Genomic DNA, 23,774 nt, shown 5'->3' on the forward strand with positions numbered 1-23,774 from the left:
TCAAACTGTGTGGTAATGGGCCGTTCGATATGAGTAGTCGTAGAACATATAGCCTCGTTATCATAGGAGGCTACATAGCATGAGCAGATCTGGGACTAGGCTATAGAATGTATACACAATATGGCATTTTTTGGGGCTAATGGACCGTTTTGATGCCCGCATTCTCTACCCTATTGTGTCCTTCTGATCTGGAGCCCAGGGCTCATTCATCTGGTCAACGGGTTTGGAAGTGGAAGTTCCACACAGATGTCGGGAACAGACCATTTATCAAACCGTTTCCCAGGAGACCTCCAGTCCAACGTGTGTGTGTGCTTGCGTGAAGACGAGGCCACTGGCTCTGCAGGTTATTGTTGCAGGTCACTGCGTAGAACTCAACGTAACCCCCTTCTTTAACTTATGACCTAATTCATCAACTAAGGGGAAATGTTTGGCTTTCAAGTCACCTGAGGTGTTGTTTGTTCCAGATGTGAATCTGCTGCTCGTTTAAAATTGATGAACACTTGGGACGTCCGGAGTAAGTGACTGATTATTCCGGGTTCATATTCCAGTCCTTAGGCCACAAGGAAAACCCACAGCATATACCAGCATATCAGCAGCTGGATCACAATGAGATCACAGAGGGAAGGTGAATGTGTTGTTGATGAGGTGTTGATTCATCTCTCTCTCTCCCCTTACCTACCTCCCTCTCTCTCCCCCTCACCTCCCTCTCTTCTCTCCCCTCCCCTCCCTCTCTCTCCCCTCTCTGTGCTATAGGTGGGAGGATTATACCCCAGAGGAGATGGCTCTAGCTGTGGTCAAGAAGGAGTCTCTCCTGTTTGGGTCACCCTCCTCGCCCCCCTGCCAACCCCACTCTCCTGTCTCCAGGTCCAAGTCTCTCCGGTCAGTACTAACCAAGTCCATCTGATTAGTAGCCTACTACCAGCCGAGAATTTGGTTCTACTTAGCCTCAGTCTACTAGCCTTCTTGTCTCGACCACCAGTATGGAAGCAAGATTAGAACATCTGGCTCGGTACCTCGATTTCAGAATACAATTCCATATTGAACTCACTGTATTACCTACCTGAATTGAGTATAAATGAGTCCACTCTGTACTCTCTGTAGCGCTAGCCTTTGTCTTTCCCACTGCTAACTAGACTTTAATGTGTGAGCCATGTTGGCAGCTCATGAAACCAAACTGTTCACCAGTCATTTTGACGCCGTCACAGTGGAATGAAAAGGTGGCTGGAACTGGGAAACTCACTCAGTCTTCAAGCCGTCATCATTTGAGAGGGATGAGGCACATATGAAAGCCAGCTGCTGCCTTCAACAGTTCTGACATGGAAGCCTTTATTAACTTCCATCTGAATATTCCTTCTTCCCCTATAATCCAGTCTGACTCAGAACTTGCGAGGCTGGGTTCATCGACACGAAGAGGAGAGAACCAAGTCCACACGCTCTACGACTGATCAGTCCAGACATACAACAACAGATCAGCACACAACCAAAACTGTCCTGGTAGGTTAGACGACTCTTCTATGACCTGCTTGTCTACAAATCCGCGAAAAAGCTGTACTAACTAGGTGGTTGGTTTTCCCTGGTCAGGTCCCATGGCCCAAATAATGAGACGTTTTAAAGTGTGATCAAACGTCCGTAATGGACATTGCATATTTTTCGGACAGGTTATTAAGCAGTACCTCAGAGGATATTTAAACTGTCAGTACGTAGGCCGATGTCTACTCCAATAGAGGTTTCGGGTTTCAGGCCCGTGTCAAGACGGCTCTCCATGATGACCCATTTAATAGAGCTGCTACAGGAACATAAACAGTTTAGTGACAATATGTGAATTGTTCTTGTAATGAGGTCACAGCTGCCTGACATCTGACTCAATTTGGCTAATAGCTAAATATTTATGTTTTTGTTGTCATAGGTAATAACGAAATTTAACTTACTGGACTGGACTGCGCAAAAATGCAAATGCTTTCCGTTTGAGTTATATTCGGTTTTATTTTAATCGTTTTTCCGTTTTTCTTATGTTGGATGCTGATATCAGTTGATGGCATTTGACTTGGTTTTGGTATAAGACTTGTTGCTATAACCCCCCCCCCCCCCTTCCCATTTCCCACTTGTCAATCTTGAATGACAATTCTTCATGTTTTAACAGTTAAATGTCCAAAACGCGTCTGCATACCAACCATATGATCCATATCAGTTTCATGGGGATATGCATTTCGATATTCTACATTTATGCAGTGTTGTTTCAAGTAGCCTACTGTGTTTTGAACGATGTAGTGAGCGAACTGTAGAGCAGATTGTGTTAACAAACTGTAGCATAGCATAGCCTACCCGTGCTTCGTTTCAATCAAAGCACTTATTTTGTTTGGTTGAGTTTTGGCCACATGAGAGACAAATGCGACTATTCACACAATCATCCTAAAATCTCATAAGAAACGAGGTGGCACTTTGTCTTACAGTAACGTTACACTACGCTATTGTATTCGGGTTCTGTTCTGTAGAATACTGTCGCAATGTGAACTTGCAGACATTGACTCGGCTTTGATCTAACTTTATTCAAAACGACCACCGTTCGCTAGAGTAGCCAGTTCTCTCTGAGCAGAGACCACTGCCAGGAAGTAGAGAATCCAGCACATGTGCAGAAGTTAATTTGGTTCCGCAGACCTCTGCGTGTTTTGTTATGTGTCATAAATGACAGCCTAAATAGAGAGGTTTGAAGACTGCTATAGACCGTATATTGTTTTGTTTTAGACTGACTTCCATTTGAACCCAGTGAGTCAAGTACGCTGCTTCAGAATGTGAGGAGGAGCTAAATCATTACATTCGTTTTACAGGCTCCTTTTGCTGCTTTACAGCATTATACAGACTGAGCTGCCAGAGAGGGCCGCGATCTATAAAGGAGCTAGATAGCTCCAAAACGTAGTCCTAAAAGTTGGTCCACTTAGAAGCTAAATAAGGTGAATTTGAGTGCTTGGCTGTTTGAACCCTTTACACGAGTGGGAATCGGCCTAGATTAGATTAGATTAGGGTTAGATTGAAATGTTTCTTATTCCTGGAAGAATGTGTTGTAAGGTGCAGCATAAGCTTCTTCTATTGCCAACACGACTGGCTGAATTATAAAATATGATATTACGGTGTTAGGCTTTCGCACAATTCAGGGTTTACGGATCATTGTTATGGTGCCCATAGAAAGGAGTCACGAGTGCATTATGGTGCGTGTGCCGCTGCAAATGTTCATCAAAGTAGACAGATATAGGTTAGTTCGGGTTCAAATCACCAAGGGTATGACAACAAGTCAACTTGGAACTGTACATCAAAAATAGGGATCATCAACGTTGACACTGTAAATGTCAGGAGTTTTATGATATGGAAAAGCGCACATTTTGACTAACGGTTGCTTGGTTGCATGCATGACATCCGAGCACTATGTATTATAATCCTCAACGTCTCGTCTTTCAAAAAGACATAGAGTCCTCTTAATTTACAGCATTTCCCTCGTTTCCGACAACAACAAATGCGCGGGAGGGATGGGAGCAACTTCTTGTCGCGCGATGTGCTCAAGTTCAAAACGCCTGTCAGTCAAAACCCATCGCTGAGCCTGAACTCTGACGTCATGTGTAGCGTATGTTACTGTCCAGCCGCAGATTTCCCATTGGACCGTTACAGGTTACGGGTACAAGTGTAAAGGGTTAACATTGGTTGAGAGAGTTCACATAAAGCTTTTAACCCTGTCTTGATGACGTGTGAGCTACACAAAACTGTCCTTTGTTACTGTATGTACCACTTACTGTAGAGAAAAATATACTAGTTTAGACACCCAAAGAAATGGTGCCACTAAAATTAGTGGACATGGGATGCAAATGATATCCAGGTCAAACCCAAACTCAGATGGCTGATTCAGATGTAGCTTGCTTTAGACTCTTACAATAGTCTATCCACTCAGAAATCGACAGCTTGTCATTTTGATTTTGAGAAGATTACACATGTATCTAGCTTCCTGTGTAAGATATATTTAAGGGGGTTGCCTAATTGGAAGGAGGGGTTTTGCACTGTTTATGACACCCTCTGGGTCTTCCAGGAAGTTTAGTGAATTCTCTGTGATGATCGTCGTGGTAGGTAGGAGTGAGAGGATGTAAAGCTATGAATGTTTTATAACGTTAAGAGTTGTACAGCGTTTCGTGCTCAAGGCTAAGACCTCTCACAAACAGATGGAAACTGGGAGCAGACCGTTCCAAACTATTTACAGGCACTTCTACCACCATCTCTCCCACGCACGTAACCCCCAGGGCTAGACCCTGGACATTTCTTCTTACTGGCTGTGAAGAAATGAAGTGCACTACTTTTGACTCGAGCCCTGTTGCATTGGTTATATATAGTTTATAGGCTATAGGACATACACGGTGTGAGTGGTCAACTCTGCTCAAGGTACTCTTTTATACGACTCAGAGAAACAGATTTCATACGGCACTTCTTTGGGTGTGTTTTAAACTCTTCCAGACTTCCCTGTCCTTTGGGAAAACCCTATATGCATGTTCCTCTACCTGCAGCAGAACGAGCTGAAGAGAGGCTAACAATAGAGAACTGTGATTTCTCCGACCTGGAGATTTTATTTATCCTGGTTTTGCAGAATATTGGCACCTCTTTAGCACTTTGACGTTCTTGATGCCCTTTTTTTCCCTGGGTTCCGACTTTGAACCTGCAGTATAACTTGATGAGATGCAGTCTGTTCGATAGAAGTCCTTTGAAGAAGCTAGAAGGGCTGACTATTTCATTCCAGTAAAGTGCAGGGCAGAGGTTGAACCCCCAGACTGTAAGTTTATTACAGTGCAGCTGAAGTCTATCCAATCTCATCTCTGCTCCACACCAGGATACAGCTCTGTATCTTCTGTTTCTGCCATGTCCTAAAAAGCCTGTGGTAAACTTGTACTACATTCGGTAGGATTTATCGCAGACTAGAGTTAGACTCAATTAGTCTCAATGGAATCCTAATCCCCCTCATCTGTACAACGGTATGGTGTAATCAAATTAAATCAAGCTTTATTTATACAGCACGTTTTATACATTCAATATTTATTTACCACACATCATAAGAGGATAAAAAAACTAAAGAATAACACTAAAAACAGAACGATTAAAAAGCACCCTAAGGAAAAGCAAAGCTAAAAAGGAGTGTTTTAAGATCTCTTTTAATTATGTCCACAGTTCCGGCCCTCAGCCTCATTCCTCACCCCTCCTTAAGTCCGTTGTCTACCCTCCTTGAAGCGTGAGGCTGAGGCATGACGATTGACTTACAGCAAGGAGAGTTGTTGATTGACTCAATGAGGGGTGAGGTTTGAGACTGAGGGGCACCTAAAATGTACATCGCTCTGGGCACAAATCTCTAACCACAGTGAAACATTAAACGCCTTTTCAGAGCCTCGGCATGTCACGAAATGCTAGGAAGACTAATTTCTCAAAATGAGCCTGATGCTGTTTGCACAGCTGCTGGCCACTCATCCTGTTGAACCTGCGTGCCTGGACTCACTGTCGTTGCCTTTGATTGATAGGCTTTAGTCAGTTGTTTTTAAAGTGTTCATTTCATCCCAGCCCTGTTGGTTTTTATGGTAATATTGCATGTGTCATCCAACGATATGGGTCATATCAAATTATTCCTGAAGTGCTCAAACGTGACTTAAAAGAAGATAACTGAAATGTTTTTACATTTGGATCGGAACGTTTTAAAAAGGGGGAAGTGTATTGAATTTTAAAGGAAAACATTTCAGCTTACATGTATTTTGCATGGTGACAGGTTTTATTCCTGCACTTTAGTTTCACATGTAGTTCACAGGCCATATGTATAGCAGAGATAGGATGAGGATCAGGCTCTTATGGCCAGTACAACAGAGCACTGCTCTTAGAGAGCATGCTGAAGTCTATTAATGTGGCATACTGGCTAAGGTAATGGTCAACTACCAAACAAATCTCTTTTTAAGTTCTACTTGTTTTTTAGTTTGTCATCAGTCAGCCAAGACAAAAAAAACACAATGGTATTCCAATATTCAGTATATGATTCAAGTTTCAGAATTGAACTGAAATGACTCACTGACCAGCATTTGATCACATTTTCACAGAAGTCACCTGAGGAGAGACCCCAGACGAACCAGTCCAGTAACTCGGTTGTAACAGTCCGCTACTCTGAGTAAGTATTTATCAAAAAATTGCATTGTAAATGGACCCTACAGTATTTTCGATGTCTCACTTTCCCAAACTCTTCAGATGTTCACCATATTTCTCTCCAAATTATTTTATGACCATGGTTTTCTTTCTGTCTCCACTACTGTTTTTTCAGTAGAATGAGAGGCCAAACCAGTGGTGTTGCTATTTAGCTGCCAAACCACAATGGTAGCCTTGTCTACCAAGTCACCAAATGGGAGACCTATGCTACATGAATTGTATTGGACTGACCCTTTTTTTCAGTTTTCGCCTGAAATGACATACCCACATCTAACTGCATTTATCTCAGGCCTTGAAGCAAGGATATGCATATACTTGATACTATTTGAAAGGAAACACTTTGAGGTTTGTGTAAATGTGAAAGGAATGTAGGAGACTATAACACATTACATCTGGTAATAGATAATACAATGAAAAAAACAACTCTTTTTTTTGTACCATCATCTTTGAAATGCAAGAGAAAGGCCATCATGTATTATTCCAGCCCAGGTGCAATTGAGATTTTGGACACTAGATGGCAGCAGTGTACGTGCAAAGTTTTAGACTGATCCAATGAACCATTGTATTTCTGTTCAAAATGTTCTATCAAGACAGTGCCTAATTTGTTTATTAATAACTTTTCAAGTTCAAAACTGTGCACTCTCCTCAAACAATAGCATGGTATTATTTCACTGTAATAGCTACTGTAAATTGGACAGTGCAGTTAGATTAACAAGAATGTAAGCTTTCTGCCAATATCAGATGTGTCTATGTCCTGGGAAATGTTCTTGTTACTTACAACCTCATGCTAATCGCATTAGCCTCTAAGTTAGCTAAACCATCCCGTGGATGGGACACGTAAAAAGTAATAAGAAAAGGTGAATTAAAAAAATATGTGTGTGGTACACATACAACTTGTTACACTGTGAGCTGAGAACTTACTAGTTTACCTATTATCTTAAAACATAGTAATAGGCATAATAATACCATTGTAATAATGGTAAATGTAGAGGAAATGGTGATTTTTGTTACAGTAAATGTAGTTACTGTAAATTTCATCAGCATGTTCTAGGTCTCTGACTGTTGTTGTCAGACCGTCTTAGGCGTCAGTTAATATAAATCTGATAATTAAAGTTATGTTTGATTTAGTTTTGATATGGCATATTTTGATGTCATATAATGTATTTCACTGTCACCTCTGTCTCTCTCTCAGTAGGCCAGGGAGTGAGGTTCAGGTGTACTACTCACGCCATCAAAGCTACAGGGACTTCTTTGATGAGTTAAATCGACGAGGCGACACTTTCTACGTGGTGTCCTTTCGCAGGGTGAGTCACCCCATGCATATTTTTATTTTCATTATTTTATTTTTTTACCTTTATTTAACTAAGCAAGTCAGTTAAGAACAAATTCTTATTTACAATGATGCCCTACACCGGCCAAACCCGGACGACGCTGGGCCAATTGTGCGCCGCCCTATGGGACTCCCAATCACGGCCGGTTGTGATACAGCCTGGATTCGAATCAGGGTCTGTGCGCCTCTAGCACTGAGATACAGACCGCTGCGCCACTCGGGAGCCCCATATTCCATAGCATTTTCCATAGAAGTAGGCGACAATGCGTCCTTCGGATTGTGACTGATCTCATGGCCAAATGGAGATCCGGTCTGTTTCATGACGCAGTATTGTCATCAGCATGTCTTCAACAGATGAAACTGCTGAGTGGGAAAGAAACAGAATCATAAAGCGGTCATGAAACAATTTTGGAGGGCATATTGAGCATAACCAAGGGTACCAAGTTTCTGTCTTAATTGAAGGCGGAAAGCCCCAACTGAAATAGCAGATGGTCTTTTGAAGCTTAGGAAAATATTTCCTTTCCTTTTTTTTTTCTCCTCACAAATGTTTAAATAACGTTTACATAACGTTTACATACTGCTTTACTCATCTCTTATGTATATACTGTATTCTATTCTATTGTATTTCAGTCAATGCCACTCCGACATTGCTCAATCTAATGTTTATATATTTCTTAATTCCATGAATTTACTTTTACATTTGTGTATTGTTGTGCATTGTTAGATACTACTGCAGTTGGAGCTTGTTGTGAATTGTTAGATACTACTGCAGTTGGAGCTTGTTATGAATTGTTAGATATTACTGCAGTTGGAGCTTGTTGTGAATTGTTAGATACTACTGCAGTTGGAGCTTGTTATGAATTGTTAGATACTACTGCACGGTTGGAGCTTGGAACTCGAAAGCATTTCGCTACACCCGCAATAACATCTAAATGCTAAATATGTGTATGTGACAAATAAAATGTGATTTGATTTGAAATGCATGAATGAATGAGGCTTGAAAAATGGCTGTGGCTGATTTAAATATGTACATTGGCATTTCAGTCGTCACAAATGAGCATATGTAATGCATTTGTATGTGAATTGTAGCTTTAACAGTGTTCAGTTAATGCCTGACCAATTGGCGAGTTTCATTTGTGTGTTTGATGTATAGAATTCTAAGGGAGCACATTTGGTAGGAATTATCTAGAACAATAAAGAAGATCCTTGAGGCTGTTCTTATTCATTTTATTCTGTGTGGTGTTTTGACCGTTTAGGGTTACTGACGGAGTCCATTTCTCCTAAGCTATAAGATTGGAATTCCACATTTTTATTTGGTGTAGCCTAACCACAGATAATCTTTTGATTTATTGATTAAGCACATCTTCCTTCTGTCCTACACATTCTGACATCTTTTGTCTGGTCAATTCGAATGATGTATCCATTGTACTGACACATCTTTAATACATTTACATTAAAGCAGAAATCAAAAGAACCTGTTTCTCGGCAACCTCTGCCAGGAAAGTGTATTCGATTACCAAAATGAATATACCTCCATTTTCATAAAAGTACCACAAACTATGAACTCTGAGACCCCCTAGATCTGTTAGTCCTTCTCCTCTGATATGTTTCCAGACATTCCTTGAGACATATCATAGAGGGAAACCTGTAAAGTCTTCTGAGGCTTCGTAAAAGTATTCTCATGATGCCAATCGGCTGAATCCCTTCTTAGTTCTGCCTCTGTTACACTGAGAAGGCTTTCATTGTCATTCTCAACCAGAAGGACTGACTGTCTTATTCCATTGCACCCCTAACACCGACCCCCCCCCCCCCCCCCCCCCCCCCCCCCCCATTAAATTAGCCATCTATTCAGAAAGTCTTAGGTCTGATTGGCAACGTTATTCCAACCTGATGACTGCTCAGGAGAGTTAGCAGGGACCATTCTCTCTGATGACCTGCCAACGTCTGTTTTGTGAGAACCTGAGAGCGAGAGAAACAGGCAGAGGAGAGAGAGAAGGAAAGTGAACTCTGATCACAATCTCTCCATTTGGACCAACAACTCCCAGGGGCCCCTCTTTAGCTCTTTTGTGTGCCCGTCAGCTCTGCTCTCTGAGGGCCCTTTATCCAAGGACCAGATATGTTTCCCGAAGGCCCTGTTTACCGAGCACCAATGGAGACATCAACCCACCCACCCACAGACCTGCCTACATCATTCAGACCGGATAAGAGACTCTTAAACAATATTTTGGAATCATGGCGTCAATGGAAACCGTTTGCTGGCAAACCAAGTATGCTCCTTTCCAGTAGTTACTGTACATAAGCTTTGCATTAAGTTGTTGTCAATTAGTCAAACCCTCCACACTTTGACGGTCTTAAAGGAACATATCTACATTTGAATCTGTTTTACTACAAGGAATAGAAACACTCCATTTTCACATATGTTGGGGTGGCGCTGGAGTTGATGAATACGAAGTTCAACATTTGTGAAATGTTTCTTTTTTTTAAGGGAGTGTCACGTATTTACAGAAACTGGATGAATGGCAATCATGCAAACAAGAGTTGTGCCATTATTGGATGTGGCTGCCGGCTTCTGTACGATCTGTACTTCTAGCCTTCAAATGGGTAATTCAGCCAGCCATGGAGTCCTACCAGTAGACAAGAATGTACAGTAGAGGAGGGAGGGAGGGAGTGACTGCACAGCTGCAGTCGGCTCTCCTCAGCCTCAGCCCTCTCTCTGGCCTGATGGAATGAACAGAGCAGCTTCTGATTTCATTGGCTTGTTCCAAAGCGCACGCCACAATGCAAGTGATGGAAAGAGCAGAACACTAACTTGATGCACATGGGTAGACCCGGGCTGCTGTGGGAAGGAAAAACAGAACCCAAAGCTTTTTGTGGGGGAATGTGATTATCAGGAATATATACATACCTACACTGCCTGAATCACTTTTGTTGAGGATAATTGGCTCACTGGGGTACTATACTAAAGTGAAAAGATGTTTTTGAACAAAATGGTAGAATTCTTTTCCTTCTGTTTTTTTTTCTTCTTCAAAACTCATGGAAACGTGTGGTCTTTTAGAGTTCAGACCTACCCGCTATTACAACCTCTGCCAAAGAGCCGAATGGGGGGCAGGCCTACTGTATCCCCATGAAGACAGCTACCATTTGTCCTTTTGAAGACTGCTAGCATGAGCCCTTGAAGCACCAACGCAGCCATAATCAATCCTCTTTCATTCTCCCGAAGGTGGCTGTTGATAGGCTCTATTTGTACTTATTAAGGATCTCCATTAGCCTACTCTTCCTGGGGTCCAGCAACATTAAGGCATATACAGTTTAAGTCTGAAGTTATACACCTTAGCCAAATACATTTAAACTACAGTTTTTCACAATTCCTGACATTTAATCCTAGTAAAAATTCCTTGTCTTAGGTCAGTTAGGATCACCACTTTATTTTAAGAATGTGAAATGTCAGAATAATAGTAGAGAGAATTATTTATTTAATATTTTATTTATTTCGTGACATTCCCAGTGGGTCAGAAGTTTACATACACTCAATTAGTATTTGGTAGCATTGCCTTTAAATTGTTTAACTTGTGTCAAACATTTCGGGTAGCCTTCCACAAGCTTCCCACAATAAGTTGGGTGAATTTTTTCCCATTCCTCCTGACAGAGCTGGTGTAACTGAGTCAGGTTTGTAGGCCTCCTTGCTCACACACACTTTTTCAGTTCTGCCCACCAATTGTCTATAGAATTGAGGTCAGGGCTTTGTGATGGCCACTCCAATACCTTAACTTTGTTGTCCTTAAGCCATTTTGCCACAACTTTGGAAGTATGCTTGGTGTCATTGTCCATCTGGAAGACCCATTTGCGACCAAGCTTTAACTTCCTGACTGATGTCTTGAGATGTTTCTTCAATATATCCATGACATCATTTAGGGAAGTTTCCAATCTGTTTAAAGGCACAGTCAACTTTGTGTATGTAAACTTCTGACCCACTGGAATTGTGATACAGTGAATTATAAGTGAAATAATCTGTCTGTAAACAATTGTTGGAAAAATTACTTGTGTCATGCACAAAGTAGATATTCTAACTGATTTGCCAAAACTATAGTTTGATACAAGACATTTGTGGATGGTGGGAAAACAAGTTTTAATGACTGCAACCTAAGTGTATGTAAACTTCCGACTTCAACTCTATATACAATCAAAATGACATTACATTTCCTGACACATTTCACAACACATTAAGTGTGTTCCCCCAAGCCACTACTCTACTACCACATATCTACAATACAAAATCCATGTGTACGTGTGTGTGTGTTATCACGTGTGTCTTGTGCCTGTGTGTGCTGTGAATACCCAATGGGGAACAGTGCCTGGTGTGTGTTTTTCACAAAGCTCCTTACTTCTGTCAGCTTCTTAGAACTGGTGTTGTTTCAAGGGCAGGATCAGAACCAGTCTATTTCAAGTGCAGTTGACCCTGGCTTCCATGTCTTCTCAATGTTAATCTCCACCTACTTACACTGTTATTTAGACACTGTATTGTGCTGATCTAAGCCATTCCGTACTGGCACCGATATTTTACTCAGAAGCAGACCAATCGTGTAGCTAGCTACTTTTAGCAGATGCTAACATTTATGTTAGCCATCTATGTCCATCTGAGGTAAAGTCATATGTTCTCCCCAGAGTGGCAGCTGGCTTCAAAACAAAATATTTACCTCTGTGCCGTCACTCTAGTCTACTGTAAACATCAGATTTTTTTTGTAGGTTTTTGAGTCTTTTGATATGTTTACTAGTCCTTGGGAGCCCTCACTTCAATGATTCTAATTGACCCCGTAGCTCTTCAGTCTATAGACCTATTTTACTGTATATCTGTTCTACACCAGTGAGTTTCGGGCTGAAGTTCCTAGTTTTTCCATGACTTTGTCTCGCAGGAACAGCTCCGTTTTAACTCTTTAAAATATTTTCAAATACTTTAGCTGGGCTTGATTGAGTTTGCCTGCCGCAATAGAACCAATGGAATAGTCGCCAAACTGCAGAACCGACCCACCTGGCACTGCAGGAAGGCTAAATCAAACACAGAAGGACAGTGGTCTCTCAACCATGCATGGGTCTCCTCTCCCAGACCACAGATGTTTAACAGGACTTTGAATTACTGTGTTTATGCCTCTAATAAAGGCTAGGATTCCATGGAGGGAACCTAGATGACTGACTAGCTGATCAGACAGCATGTAGATGCAGTTGATCTCTGCCAACTTAATACAAATGGAGGAAAAGTAGCCTTGGTTTGTGTCAAGAAATGACTGTCTCTGATATGGTCTGGGTTTTAATGGCCATGTGCTTGATTTGTGACTATTTCTTTGAACAATGGATGGCTTGTCTAGCTAATGTGCCCATCATTGATTATTTTCATAGAGCCCCAGCTGTCTACTTTTAAAATACATTTTACAACCACATCATTCTCCTGTTCTTTTTATGTGTATGTCACAATCTGCCGTCCAGGTGTCAACGCTGTTGTTAACTACTGTTTTTGGCCTGTCTCCTCAAACAATGACTGTCTTTACACCCCAAACTGTGAAAACATTGTACAGTCAAAGGTATGGTCAGAGGTCAATGTATGTTGAGGTTTATTGGCCTTTTTGTGTGTGAATTCCGTACCTCTTGTGCCTTGTGGGGTTCATGGTGCGTGCACTTCAGAGTTATGGCCGCAGTGGCCACGGAAGGGTCTGGATGTCACTGGTCTGTCATCACGTGTCTTTTTTCTTGTTGTCAGCCTATAGGTGGACAGACAGTGGCTTGAGGCATTGTTTGGGTTGTAGTCACTCCCCTTGACCATGGCACCCATGACTGTAAATTATGTACATTTATTGATATTAGGTCGCCCTTGGGAAATAGTTATTCTGACGTCAGTGGGACTACATACAGTACCTGTCATTCAAGGGTTTTTCTTTATTTTTACTATTTTCTACATGGTATAATAATAGTAAAGACATCAAAACTATGAAATAACACAAATGGAATCATGTAGTAGCCAATCATTTCAAATTCCTTATATTAACCAAAGCAGACAGCACAATTTTCTTGTTTTTATGTATATATTGCCAGGGGCACACTCCAAAGACATTATTTACAAAAGATGCAATTGTGTTTAGTGAGTCCGCAAGGTCAGCGGTAGTAGGGACGACCACGTCTTCTGTTGATAAGTGTGTGAATTTAACACTTTACGCCACTGGTTACAACATGATTCCATGTGTTATGTCATAGTTTTGACGTCTTCTATTATTCTACAATGTAGAAAATAGTGAAAAAATAAAGAAAAACCCTTGAATGAGTAGGTGTGTCCAAACTTTTGACTGGTACTGTAGTTAAAGAAAGGTTCAATCAAATTGAGTACACATGCATAGACCTACTGGGATTTGTGAGAGAAAATTCACCCTGAACAGCACAACATCTCTACTGTCAAATGTATCTCCTTATTGTCTAAAGACTAGGTCAACTCATGAGTAATGACTCACTGCATCCACTCTCTAATCCCCCATTCTCTCTCTGTTTCTCTAGGATCACCTTCTGCTCCCTGCAACCAACCACAGCAAGGGGAGCAGGCCAAAGATGTCCTTGGTGTTACCAGCTATTAATGTGAATGGTAAGGACCAGTAGACAATGTGAACTGAGCAACAGCATGCCAAATATAAACATTGGAGTCTGAACTCTAAGGAAGTTTATTGTACGTTTTAGAGCAGAGCTTTTACGTAATCAGAAGCCACGGCCAATTTACACCTCCACCTACCCACAGTGTATAAACAGAAAACCTACACTCACTATAACTATAGTCATTCGTTTAGTGAAAGCTTGAACCAGCTTCAACAACTGATTGTTAGTGTGGTGGATGAATACTCACTCACTTTTTCTTGTAGTCTTGAAAGCTTTCCTCTGTATTTTCTTCCTATTGACAGTAGTAACAGCTTTCATGTGTAAGCTAAGCTCTTTGTATTTCTGGCATGTGCAATGAATTAGGCTATTTGGCTGAGGGGAATTGTATTGGTCTGTTGGTGTCCCTTCTACCCTGAAGAAAAGGAAAGGAAGTGGGATACAGATGATAGGGGGACGCTGTTGTATTTTCCATGCCCTTTTAAGGAAAGAATATATACTTCCTGGAGTTCAGAGACCGTACTGTACAGGACATTTTTCTTTTCTTATCTTAGGTGATTTACTATCTCTCCAGTGACCGTGCTTGAAAATATGAGTCAGATTTGACTAGGTCATGGGGCTCCCTGTTGAACTGTTGAACTTACTCACCCTCCTTTGTTTCGGGTTCTGTCCCCTCAGGCTTCAGAATGTGTATTGTTTTTGTGTGTGTGCAGTTATGATTCATTATTGATACATTTTATAGGTCTGTATTTTAAGCTACTAAGTATTGCCATAATATGTACTATGATTAGCATTCAAACGTTTTGTTAAGCTGTATAAAATGTGAAAAGTCCAAATTGGAAAACAACCACGGCACTTGATTCTCATAGCGTCTGAGGTTTCCCCATGTAGAAACTCATAGAAACGTGCTCATAGAAGCTCTATGCTCAGCAGTAAGTGCTGTGAGACCACTGTGCTTTGGATCTATTATCATGGTGCATCCATTCCGCAACCACACTGTCTCTCGGAGCTCAGCCCTTACAGACAGGGGCCTCCTTGGAGTCCTCCGTGGAACGGCTGCCCTCAATCCAGGAGCCCCACCGTCATGGCTATCAGCCAGGCCCTTGTGAACATACGTTTGTGCCTCTCGGGAGGCCCCTCAAGGAACCGAGCACTGCAGAGGCCTCTCTTACCCTCTTTACACTCTTAATGGTCTGAAACTTTCCATGACCTGTTTTCTGAGTCATATGGATCAACTTTGTTATGCAGCTGTGCATCGTCTTACAAAACAGTACAGTGCGCAGACGGCTTGTTGCTTGCTTATATTTTTCCTATTTTACACATGTACAAGTGTGTATTAATACGCATGTGTATGTTGGAAATGTGTTTTTTTCTTTTTGCATATCCCAACTGAGACAACCTCGGAGAGGTCACGGCCAGTGTCAGCCATTATCAACGGCCACCCTGGAGCAATTAGGGTTAAGTGCCTTGCTCAAGGGCACATCAACAGATTTTTCACCTTGTCGGCTCGGTGATTCAAACAAGCAACCTTTCGGTTACTGGCCCAACGCTCTAACCGCTAAGATGCCTGCCACCCTGTTGTGTACCTTCAGCACCCTCTATCCATACTCTCTCATATATATACACTGCTCAAAAAAATAAAGGGAACACTTAAACAACACAATGTAACTCCAAGTCAATCACACTTCTGTGAAATCAAACTGTCCACTTAGGAAGCAACACTGATTGACAATAAATTTCACATGCTGTTGTGCAAATGGAATAGACAACAGGTGGAAATTATAGGTAATTAGCAAGACACCCCCAATAAAGGAGTGGTTCTGCAGGTGGTGACCACAGACCACTTCTTAGTTCCTATGCTTCCTGGCTGATGTTTTGGTCACTTTTGAATGCTGGCGGTGCTTTCACTCTAGTGGTATTATGAGATGGAGTCTACAACCTACACAAGTGGCTCAGGTAGTGCAGCTCATCCAGGATGGCACATCAATGCGAGCTGTGGCAAGAAGGTTTGCTGTGTCTGTCAGCGTAGTGTCCAGAGCATGGAGGCGCTACCAGGAGACAGGCCAGTACATCAGGAGACGTGGAGGAGGCCGTAGGAGGGCAACAACCCAGCAGCAGGACCGCTACCTCCGCCTTTGTGCAAGGAGGAGCAGGAGGAGCACTGCCAGAGCCCTGCAAAATGACCTCCAGCAGGCCACAAATGTGCATGTGTCTGCTCAAACGGTCAGAAACAGACTCCATGAGGGTGGTATGAGGGCCCGACATCCACAGGTGGGGGTTGTGCTTACAGCCCAACACCGTGCAGGACGTTTGGCATTTGTCAGAGAACACCAAGATTGGCAAATTCGCCACTGGTGCCCTGTGCTCTTCACAGATGAAAGCAGGTTCACACTGAGCAAATGTGACAGACATGACAGAGTCTGGAGACGCCGTGGAGAACGTTCTGCTGCCTGCAACATCCTCCAGCATGACCGGTTTGGTGGCGGGTCAGTCATGGTGTGGGGTGGCATTTCTTTGGGGGGCCGCACAGCCCTCCATGTGCTCGCCAGAGGTAGCCTGACTGCCATTACGTACCGAGATGAGATCCTTAGACCCCTTGTGAGACCATATGCTGGTGCGGTTGGCCCTGGGTTCCTCCTAATGCAAGACAATGCTAGACCTCATGTGGCTGGAGTGTGTCAGCAGTTCCTGCAAGAGGAAGGCATTGATGCTATGGACTGGCCCGCCCGTTCCCCAGACCTGAATCCAATTGAGCACATCTGGGACATCATGTCTCGCTCCATCCACCACAGACTGTCCAGGAGTTGGCGGATGCTTTAGTCCAGGTCTGGGAGGAGATCCCTCAGGAGACCATCCGCCACCTCATCAGGAACATGCCCAGGCATTGTAGGGAGGTCATACAGGCACGTGGAGGCCACACACACTGCTGAGCCTCATTTTGACTTGTTTTAAGGACATTACTTCAAAGTTGGATCAGCCTGTAGTGTGGTTTTCCACTTTAATTTTGAGTGTGACTCCAAATCCAGACCTCCATGGGTTGATAAATTTGATTTCCATTGATCATTTTTGTGTGATTTTGTTGTCAGCACATTCAACTATGTAAAGAAAAAAGTATTTAATAAGAATATTTAATTCATTCAGATCAGATTCAGATCTGATGTGCTTATGGCTTTGTTGAAAGGATATCGTATGCTTATTGCATATCATTAGATAATATCCTTGGAGAGGCACAGAGGTGTCTGCATATACAGTGCATTCGGAAAGTATTCAGCTCTTGTTACGTACGCCTCTTGGAGGAGGGAACGCAACTCCCCGTGGAGTGAAAAAAGTATGTGACCGTAGGTGCGCAGGAAGGACGACAGAGGCAGAGAAAAATACAGTTTACACGGTAATGTGGGGGAAAAGGTCTGGATGGAACCAAAGGAAAGAAAGTACAAATTAAAGACTCCCTTACCTTACCTGCCTTCTCACTTCTTACCTAACCTTTAGCACCAACTGGCGCACTAACCAAAATAAAGTTGGTGGTCCGCACAGGTCTTACCTCGTGTGCATAGACAGATTCAATACTACAGGTAATGTATACCCGCAGGCCTCTTGCCTAAACACTCCCAAGGTGCGTTCCCCTTCCCCTCCTGGGAACAAAAGAAACAGAATCATTTACCAATTCTTTAAGTGTACAATTTCAATAACCAAAAACACTAAGTCCTATTGGCATACACATACCTCTGAAGGAGCGGCTACAAAATAATACCAACAAAACTTTCACTGACCAACAACCAACACAGGACATAAAATAAGCTCCTCCCCCCTGACGAAGGAACACTGGCTTTTATCATGCTGGTGAAGGAGTTGGTAATTGAAGAGACTGCGGTTTCCCCTGATGAGAGGGAGGGGTCAGAGCTCCAATCAACGATGGGGCCGACCAATCAGCTGCTTTAGGATTCCAGGAATCCATTTCCTGAAATACACACACATACAAACCCACAACAACATAGAAACTGGAGAACGTAACAGACCCCTTTACTTTTTCCACATTTTGTTACGTTACAGCCTTATTCTGAAATGGATTCAATTGTTTTCTCCCCTCAAACTACACACAATACCCCATAATGACAAAGCAAAAACATTTTTTTTTTAAATTGTGGCAAATTTAGAAAGAAAAAAAACCCCGGAAATATTACATTTACATAAGTATTCAGACCCTTTACTCAGTACTTTGTTGAAGCACCTTTGGCAGCGATTACAGCCTCAAGTCTTCTTGGGTATGATGCTACAAGCTTTGCACACCTGTATTTGGGGAGTTTCTCCTATTCTTCTCTGCAGATCCTCTCAAGCTCTGTCAGGTTGGATGGGGAGCGTCGCTGCAGAGTTATTTTCAGGTCTTTCCAGAGATGTTAAATCGGGTTCAATTCTTGGCTCTGGCTGGGCAACTCAATGACATTGAGAGACTTGTCCCGAAGCCACTCCTGCGTTGTCTTGTCTGTGTGCTTAGGGTCATTGTTCTCTCTGTGTGCTTAGGGTCATTGTCCTGTTGGAAGGTGAACCTTGGTCCTGAGGGCTCTGGAGCAGATTTTCATCAAGGATCTTTCTGTACTTTGCTCTGTTCATCTTTCCCTCGATCCTGACTAGTCTCCCAGTCCCTGCCGCTGAAAAACATCCCCATAGCATGAAGCTGCTACCACCATGCTTCACCGTAGGGATGGTGCCAGGTTTCCTCCAGATGTGATGCTTGGTATTCAGGCCAAAGAGTTCAGTCTTCGTTTCATCAGACCAGAGAATCTTGTTTTTCATGGTCTGAGAGTCCTTTTAGGTGCCTCTTTGCAAACTCTAAGCGGGCCTTCATGTGCCTTTTACTGAGGAGTGGCTTCCGTCTGGCCAGTCTACCATAAAGGACTGATTGTTGGAGTGCTGGAGAGATGGTTGTCCTTCTGGAAGGTTTTCCCATCTCCATAGAGGAACTCTGGAGCTTTGTCAAAGTGACCATTGGGTTCTTGGTCACCTCCCTGACCAAGGCCCTTCTCCCCCGATTGCTCAGTTTGGCCGGGCGGCAAGTTCTAGGAAAGTCTTGTTGGTTCCAAACTTCATCCATTTAAGAATGATGGAGGCCATTGTGTTCTTGGGGACCTTCAATACTACAGACATTTTTTAGTACCCTTCCCCAGAACTGTGCCTTGACACAATCCTGTCTTGGAGCTCTACGGACAATTCCTTCAACCTCATGGCTTGGTTTTTGTTTTGACATTCACTGTCAACTGTGGGACCTTATATAGACAGGTGTGTGCCTTTCCAAATCATGTCCAATCAATTGGATTTGCCACATGTGGACTCCAATCAAGTTGTAGAAACATCTTAAGGATGATCAATGGAAACAGGATGCACCTGAGCTCAATTTCGAGTCTCATAGCAAAGGGTCTGAATACTTATGTAAATAAGGTATTTCTGTTTTTTATTTTTAATACATTTGCAAAAATTTACAAAAAAATATGTTTTGCTTTGTCATTATGGGGTATTGTGTGTAGATTGATTGAATTAAATATTTTCCTCGTCAATTTTAGAATAAGGCTGTAATGTAACAAAATGTGAAAGAAGTCAAGGGGTCTGAATACTTTCCGAATGCACTGTGATTGCCAGATGATTGTAACGGTAGGTTGTAATTTGCCCCAGCCATAGAGTGTGGTTGTTTAGAAAGACCCCCTTTTGCCATAAATAGCTTCCATCTGTAGAAATGTCTTTGATATTCCTTACTACTCTAATAAAACAGTGGATTTGTCCTCCAAATCACTCTTCGGGTCTGCAACATACTGTGCAAAAATGCCAGTTGGCCTTTTGGGTAACCTTATCATAACCAATATTGGCCTCAGTTGAAGGGACTGCATGGTATGTGACGGATAATGAAGGGCAATTGAGTATTTTCCCTCATGATTTGAAATAAGCCACTTCACTTTGCCGTGTTAACATGGTTATGTTTCTGGTTGGTCTCACCCAAAGACCCATCTCACCGAGTAACCCCAAAGGGAAACTGGATGGGGAGCTGACAGAAAGGGATTTGGGGGGGGGGGGGGGGGGGTGAGATGAGGGGCTGTGGGCTGACTCGAATTAGTAGACCTGCCTGGTGTGTATCAGCAAGGGTGATATTTGGAATCAGTTATGGTACTCTGGTATGGTTTGTATCGGGTTGGAACCGAAATTATTTTCCAGTCGCTTACTGTTTGCATTCGATTCCACTATTTCTACCTGCAAAATAAAGTTCTGAACCGGTTCAAACCCCCGAAAAACATGCCGGGTTATATCGTTCCTTTCTGTTCCTTTTTTAAGCACGACAGTATAGATTACTTCACCAATCAGTGCAGATAGAGAAGTTTGGAGCGGGCATGCTATAGGGGTTTTAATGCAGAAGGGACAGACAAGTGGAAGGCGCAACATTTTTCAGGTTAAAAACACAGAACGTTTTGTAAGGAAATACATCCAATGTGAAACGTGATAACAATAGTATCCTTAACTAGCATTGAAAAAATGTATCCAAGTTAACATCTCTCCTTCATTTCTGAATCGCGCTTGTAAGGTATTGTAGGCTACAGTAGCCTATGCTTCAGAGGGGCAGGTAGCCGACATGCACACACACTGGCTAAGATTTTCAGCTGGCAGGCAGACACTGGAATATGTTTCTGAGTGACAGTGAGAGCTTTGCATAGGCTCTTTGTTTGTTTCACATTTTTGTGGTACTGAAAAAAATGCCCGGAAGTAAAATAAAGTTAATAAATGATTACCATGCTTTTAACATAAAAGTTCTGTTTCGGAACAGTATTAATCACTTTCGTTCCCGATTCAGATTTTGTCCCTCGAAAAATGTGTATTTTCCGTTTTTTGGTTCTGTTCCTTAACCCGGTTCCAACCTCAGGTTTGTATCAATATACAGGTGTGCCATTTGTAATTAGCTGGGCTCATGGTCTGTATCAATATACAGGTGTGCCATTTGTAATTAGCTGGGCTCATGGTCTGTATCAATATACAGGTGTGCCATTTGTAATTAGCTGGGCTCATGGTCTGTATCAATATACAGGTGTGCCATTTGTAATTAGCTGGGCTCATGGTCTGTATCAATATACAGGTGTGCCATTTGTAATTAGCTGGGCTCATGGTCTGTATCAATATACAGGTGTGCCATTTGTAATTAGCTGGGCTCATGGTCTGTATCAATATACAGGTGTGCCATTTGTAATTAGCTGGGCTCATGGTCTGTATCAATATACAGGTGTGCCATTTGTAATAATAATCTGTCTCCCAAACAACTGAACACCTTAAAACTGTCATCTAGAGACAATGCAGGCGTTCAAAAACTCTGATTCAGTGGACAAAAATACTCTCTGTCAGATTCAGCACTCTTGAAAAAGAACAGTAACAAAATAATGTGTTAAATTCAATGTAATTTAATGTACAAGGCATATTTATCTCACTTTATTGGGTAATATTTTTTTTATATAGTGGATTATCTCATGCATGCAGGCATGCAGAGTCTTTTATAACTTGTATACAGCTCCATTTAACATACAGTCTTCACAGTTGACTGTCATGGTTTTCTCTGCCGACGCAGAGAAAACCATGACCGTCGGCAGAGAAGACTATGGCCATCTCTTTTCTCTCTCAATCAGATATTCAGACCACATACAGAAGGACCATCCAAATCAGCTGCATTCTTATCATAAAACTTATATCGTAAACTGGGCAGTTTGAGCCCTGAATTCTGATTGGCTGAAGGCTGTGGTATATCAGGTATGATATATATCATATATATCATATACCACAGGTATGACAAAACATTGAGTTTTACTGCCTCTAATTACATTGGTAACCAGTTTATAATAGCAATAAGGCACCTCTGGGATTTGTGATATATGGCCAATATACCACGGCTAAAGGCTGTGTCCAGGCACTCCACGTTGCGTCGGACGTAAGAACATCCCTTAGCCGTGGTATATTGGTCATATACCACACCTCCTCTGGTCTTATTGCTTCAGTAGAAAACACCCACATACTTCCCTCGCTCTACAGCACCACGTGTCCGCAAAATGCACCGGCTGCGTAACCTTTCCGATGTCATTTCCGTATGCATTAATCAGCCTTTTAGATCCAAAACCCGATCCCTCCATGTGCTAGTAAATTCCTCCCACTAGCTAAGCCACATGGACCTGGCCGTTCCGGTGGTTGTGTGGCTGATGGCTTCAGCAGGTGTTCTTCTAGGAGCCGGAGCTCACCCTGCAGCAGTAATGCAGGCTCCTCAGCCACCTGACGCCAGACAGCGTCTCCGAGAGAAGGCGGTGAACCAGATAATGACTATTGCATTTGGGATTTAGAGTACAAAGGGGACAGAGTTTATGGGATGGGATCCTTATGGAGAGACAGTATAATGGGATCTTGTCAGGAGATCCTCTCAAATGGCCTATACAGTGAAACTCAACAACATTAGATGTCTGCTAAAAAGTGCTGATGGTGCTGAGGCTTGTACAACATAAAACTTTCAGATGTGGCTTCTGACTGTTGAGGCATCTAGACTCCAGACAACTGAATATAAACCAATGAATGGTTTTGATTTTCATTATAATCATATTTTGGACTTATCGTATTCCATTACAGACTCAGTCATCAAGGACGACACATTTGAGGTGATGATGCAGATTGACTGTGAGGTCATGGACACCAAGATCCTCCACATCAAAACCTCCAGTATCCCAGAGATCCTACGCGCCAACACCACTGACTTCCAATCCACCCATGCCAACGGAAAGGCATCAGCATCGGTTGGTGTTCTATCAGACTCTGCCTGAAATTGGCCTTACCTAAAAGGCCTGGCAATCTAAAAACCTATCATTTTACCAACCTTTTGGTGTATTTAATAAACTGTGACAAAAAAAGTAGCCTTGTCTTCCTCTTTGGAAATGCTTAGCATCAGATTTGCACATCCTCTGTCTTCCACATTCCACAAGTCCCTGTGCCTCAGATGTTCCAAATCTATTAAGACTTCTTAAGAAGTTGTCCAGCAACTGTTTACTTCCATATTGCTTGGTTTAGAGCGTCTGGTTCATGTTAAATGGACAGAATGCCAGTGCAGGCATCTACTGTAGGTTTTTAGGTAGAATAAATAGTGGACTTAAAGTTGAACCCTTTGGTAACCTTCACTGTCTTGACCCTACTGCTATAGCATTCTTTTAGATGAGCAAAAATTTAACTAAATTGAAAATAGCTTAATACAAAACATTAATTGATTCTGGACCCTATTGATGGAATTGAGCCATGTTAACAAGATATATTGCACATATTTAAAAGTGAATAGACCTATCCTGTGATATTATGCTTGTTGCTTTTTAAAGCCATGTTGGTGACTGAGCAAAATGAGACATTCAAACAATTATACGCAAGACTCATTTGTATATATAATACAAACATCATGTGAGATGTAGCCATTATTTGCATTATTTGAAATGTGTCAAATGAGGGTGTTGATAATGACCTACTTTTGTTTGAGTCACTTCAAGGTTTGTCAATGGTATTTGCAGTACCTTCAAAAGGGTTTTCAGAAATAAAACCATGGACAGTAACAAGTCCTAGTACTGATGACTTG

General features: G+C 42.2%; 1 protein-coding gene and 1 long non-coding RNA gene across 10 annotated transcripts in view; one reads left to right on the forward strand and one right to left on the reverse strand.

Moving 5' to 3' along the window:
* Positions 1 to 14,600, reverse strand: part of LOC109874579 (uncharacterized) — a 35,274-nt gene extending 20,674 nt beyond the window's left edge. For both annotated transcript variants that reach the window (XR_004206335.1, XR_002252721.2), the window contains exons 1-2: positions 14,413 to 14,600; positions 13,169 to 13,284 (exon numbers count right to left, since the gene is read on the reverse strand). This is a non-coding gene — a long non-coding RNA (uncharacterized LOC109874579). The remainder of the gene's footprint in view (positions 1 to 13,168; positions 13,285 to 14,412) is intronic.
* The window catches only part of LOC109874578 (cyclic AMP-dependent transcription factor ATF-6 alpha-like), a 42,286-nt gene extending 18,516 nt beyond the window's left edge, over positions 1 to 23,770 (forward strand). For 2 of the 8 annotated variants that reach the window (XM_031810020.1, XM_031810022.1), the window contains exons 11-16: positions 754 to 879; positions 1,371 to 1,494; positions 6,102 to 6,169; positions 7,400 to 7,508; positions 14,069 to 14,153; positions 22,790 to 23,751. In XM_031810020.1, the coding sequence (XP_031665880.1) occupies positions 754 to 879; positions 1,371 to 1,494; positions 6,102 to 6,169; positions 7,400 to 7,508; positions 14,069 to 14,153; positions 22,790 to 22,980 (703 nt within the window). In that variant the 3' untranslated portion in view covers positions 22,981 to 23,751. Of the gene's footprint in view, positions 1 to 753; positions 880 to 1,370; positions 1,495 to 6,101; positions 6,170 to 7,396; positions 7,509 to 14,068; positions 14,154 to 22,789 lie in introns of all 8 variants that reach the window. The other 6 variants (XM_020466555.2, XM_031810023.1, XM_031810021.1 and 3 more) reach the window with 6 other exon arrangements.
* The last annotated feature ends 4 nt before the right edge of the window (positions 23,771 to 23,774 follow it).

Source organism: Oncorhynchus kisutch, linkage group LG30, assembly GCF_002021735.2.
Source record: "Oncorhynchus kisutch isolate 150728-3 linkage group LG30, Okis_V2, whole genome shotgun sequence".
In the NCBI taxonomy this organism is placed as follows: Eukaryota; Metazoa; Chordata; class Actinopteri; order Salmoniformes; family Salmonidae; genus Oncorhynchus; species Oncorhynchus kisutch.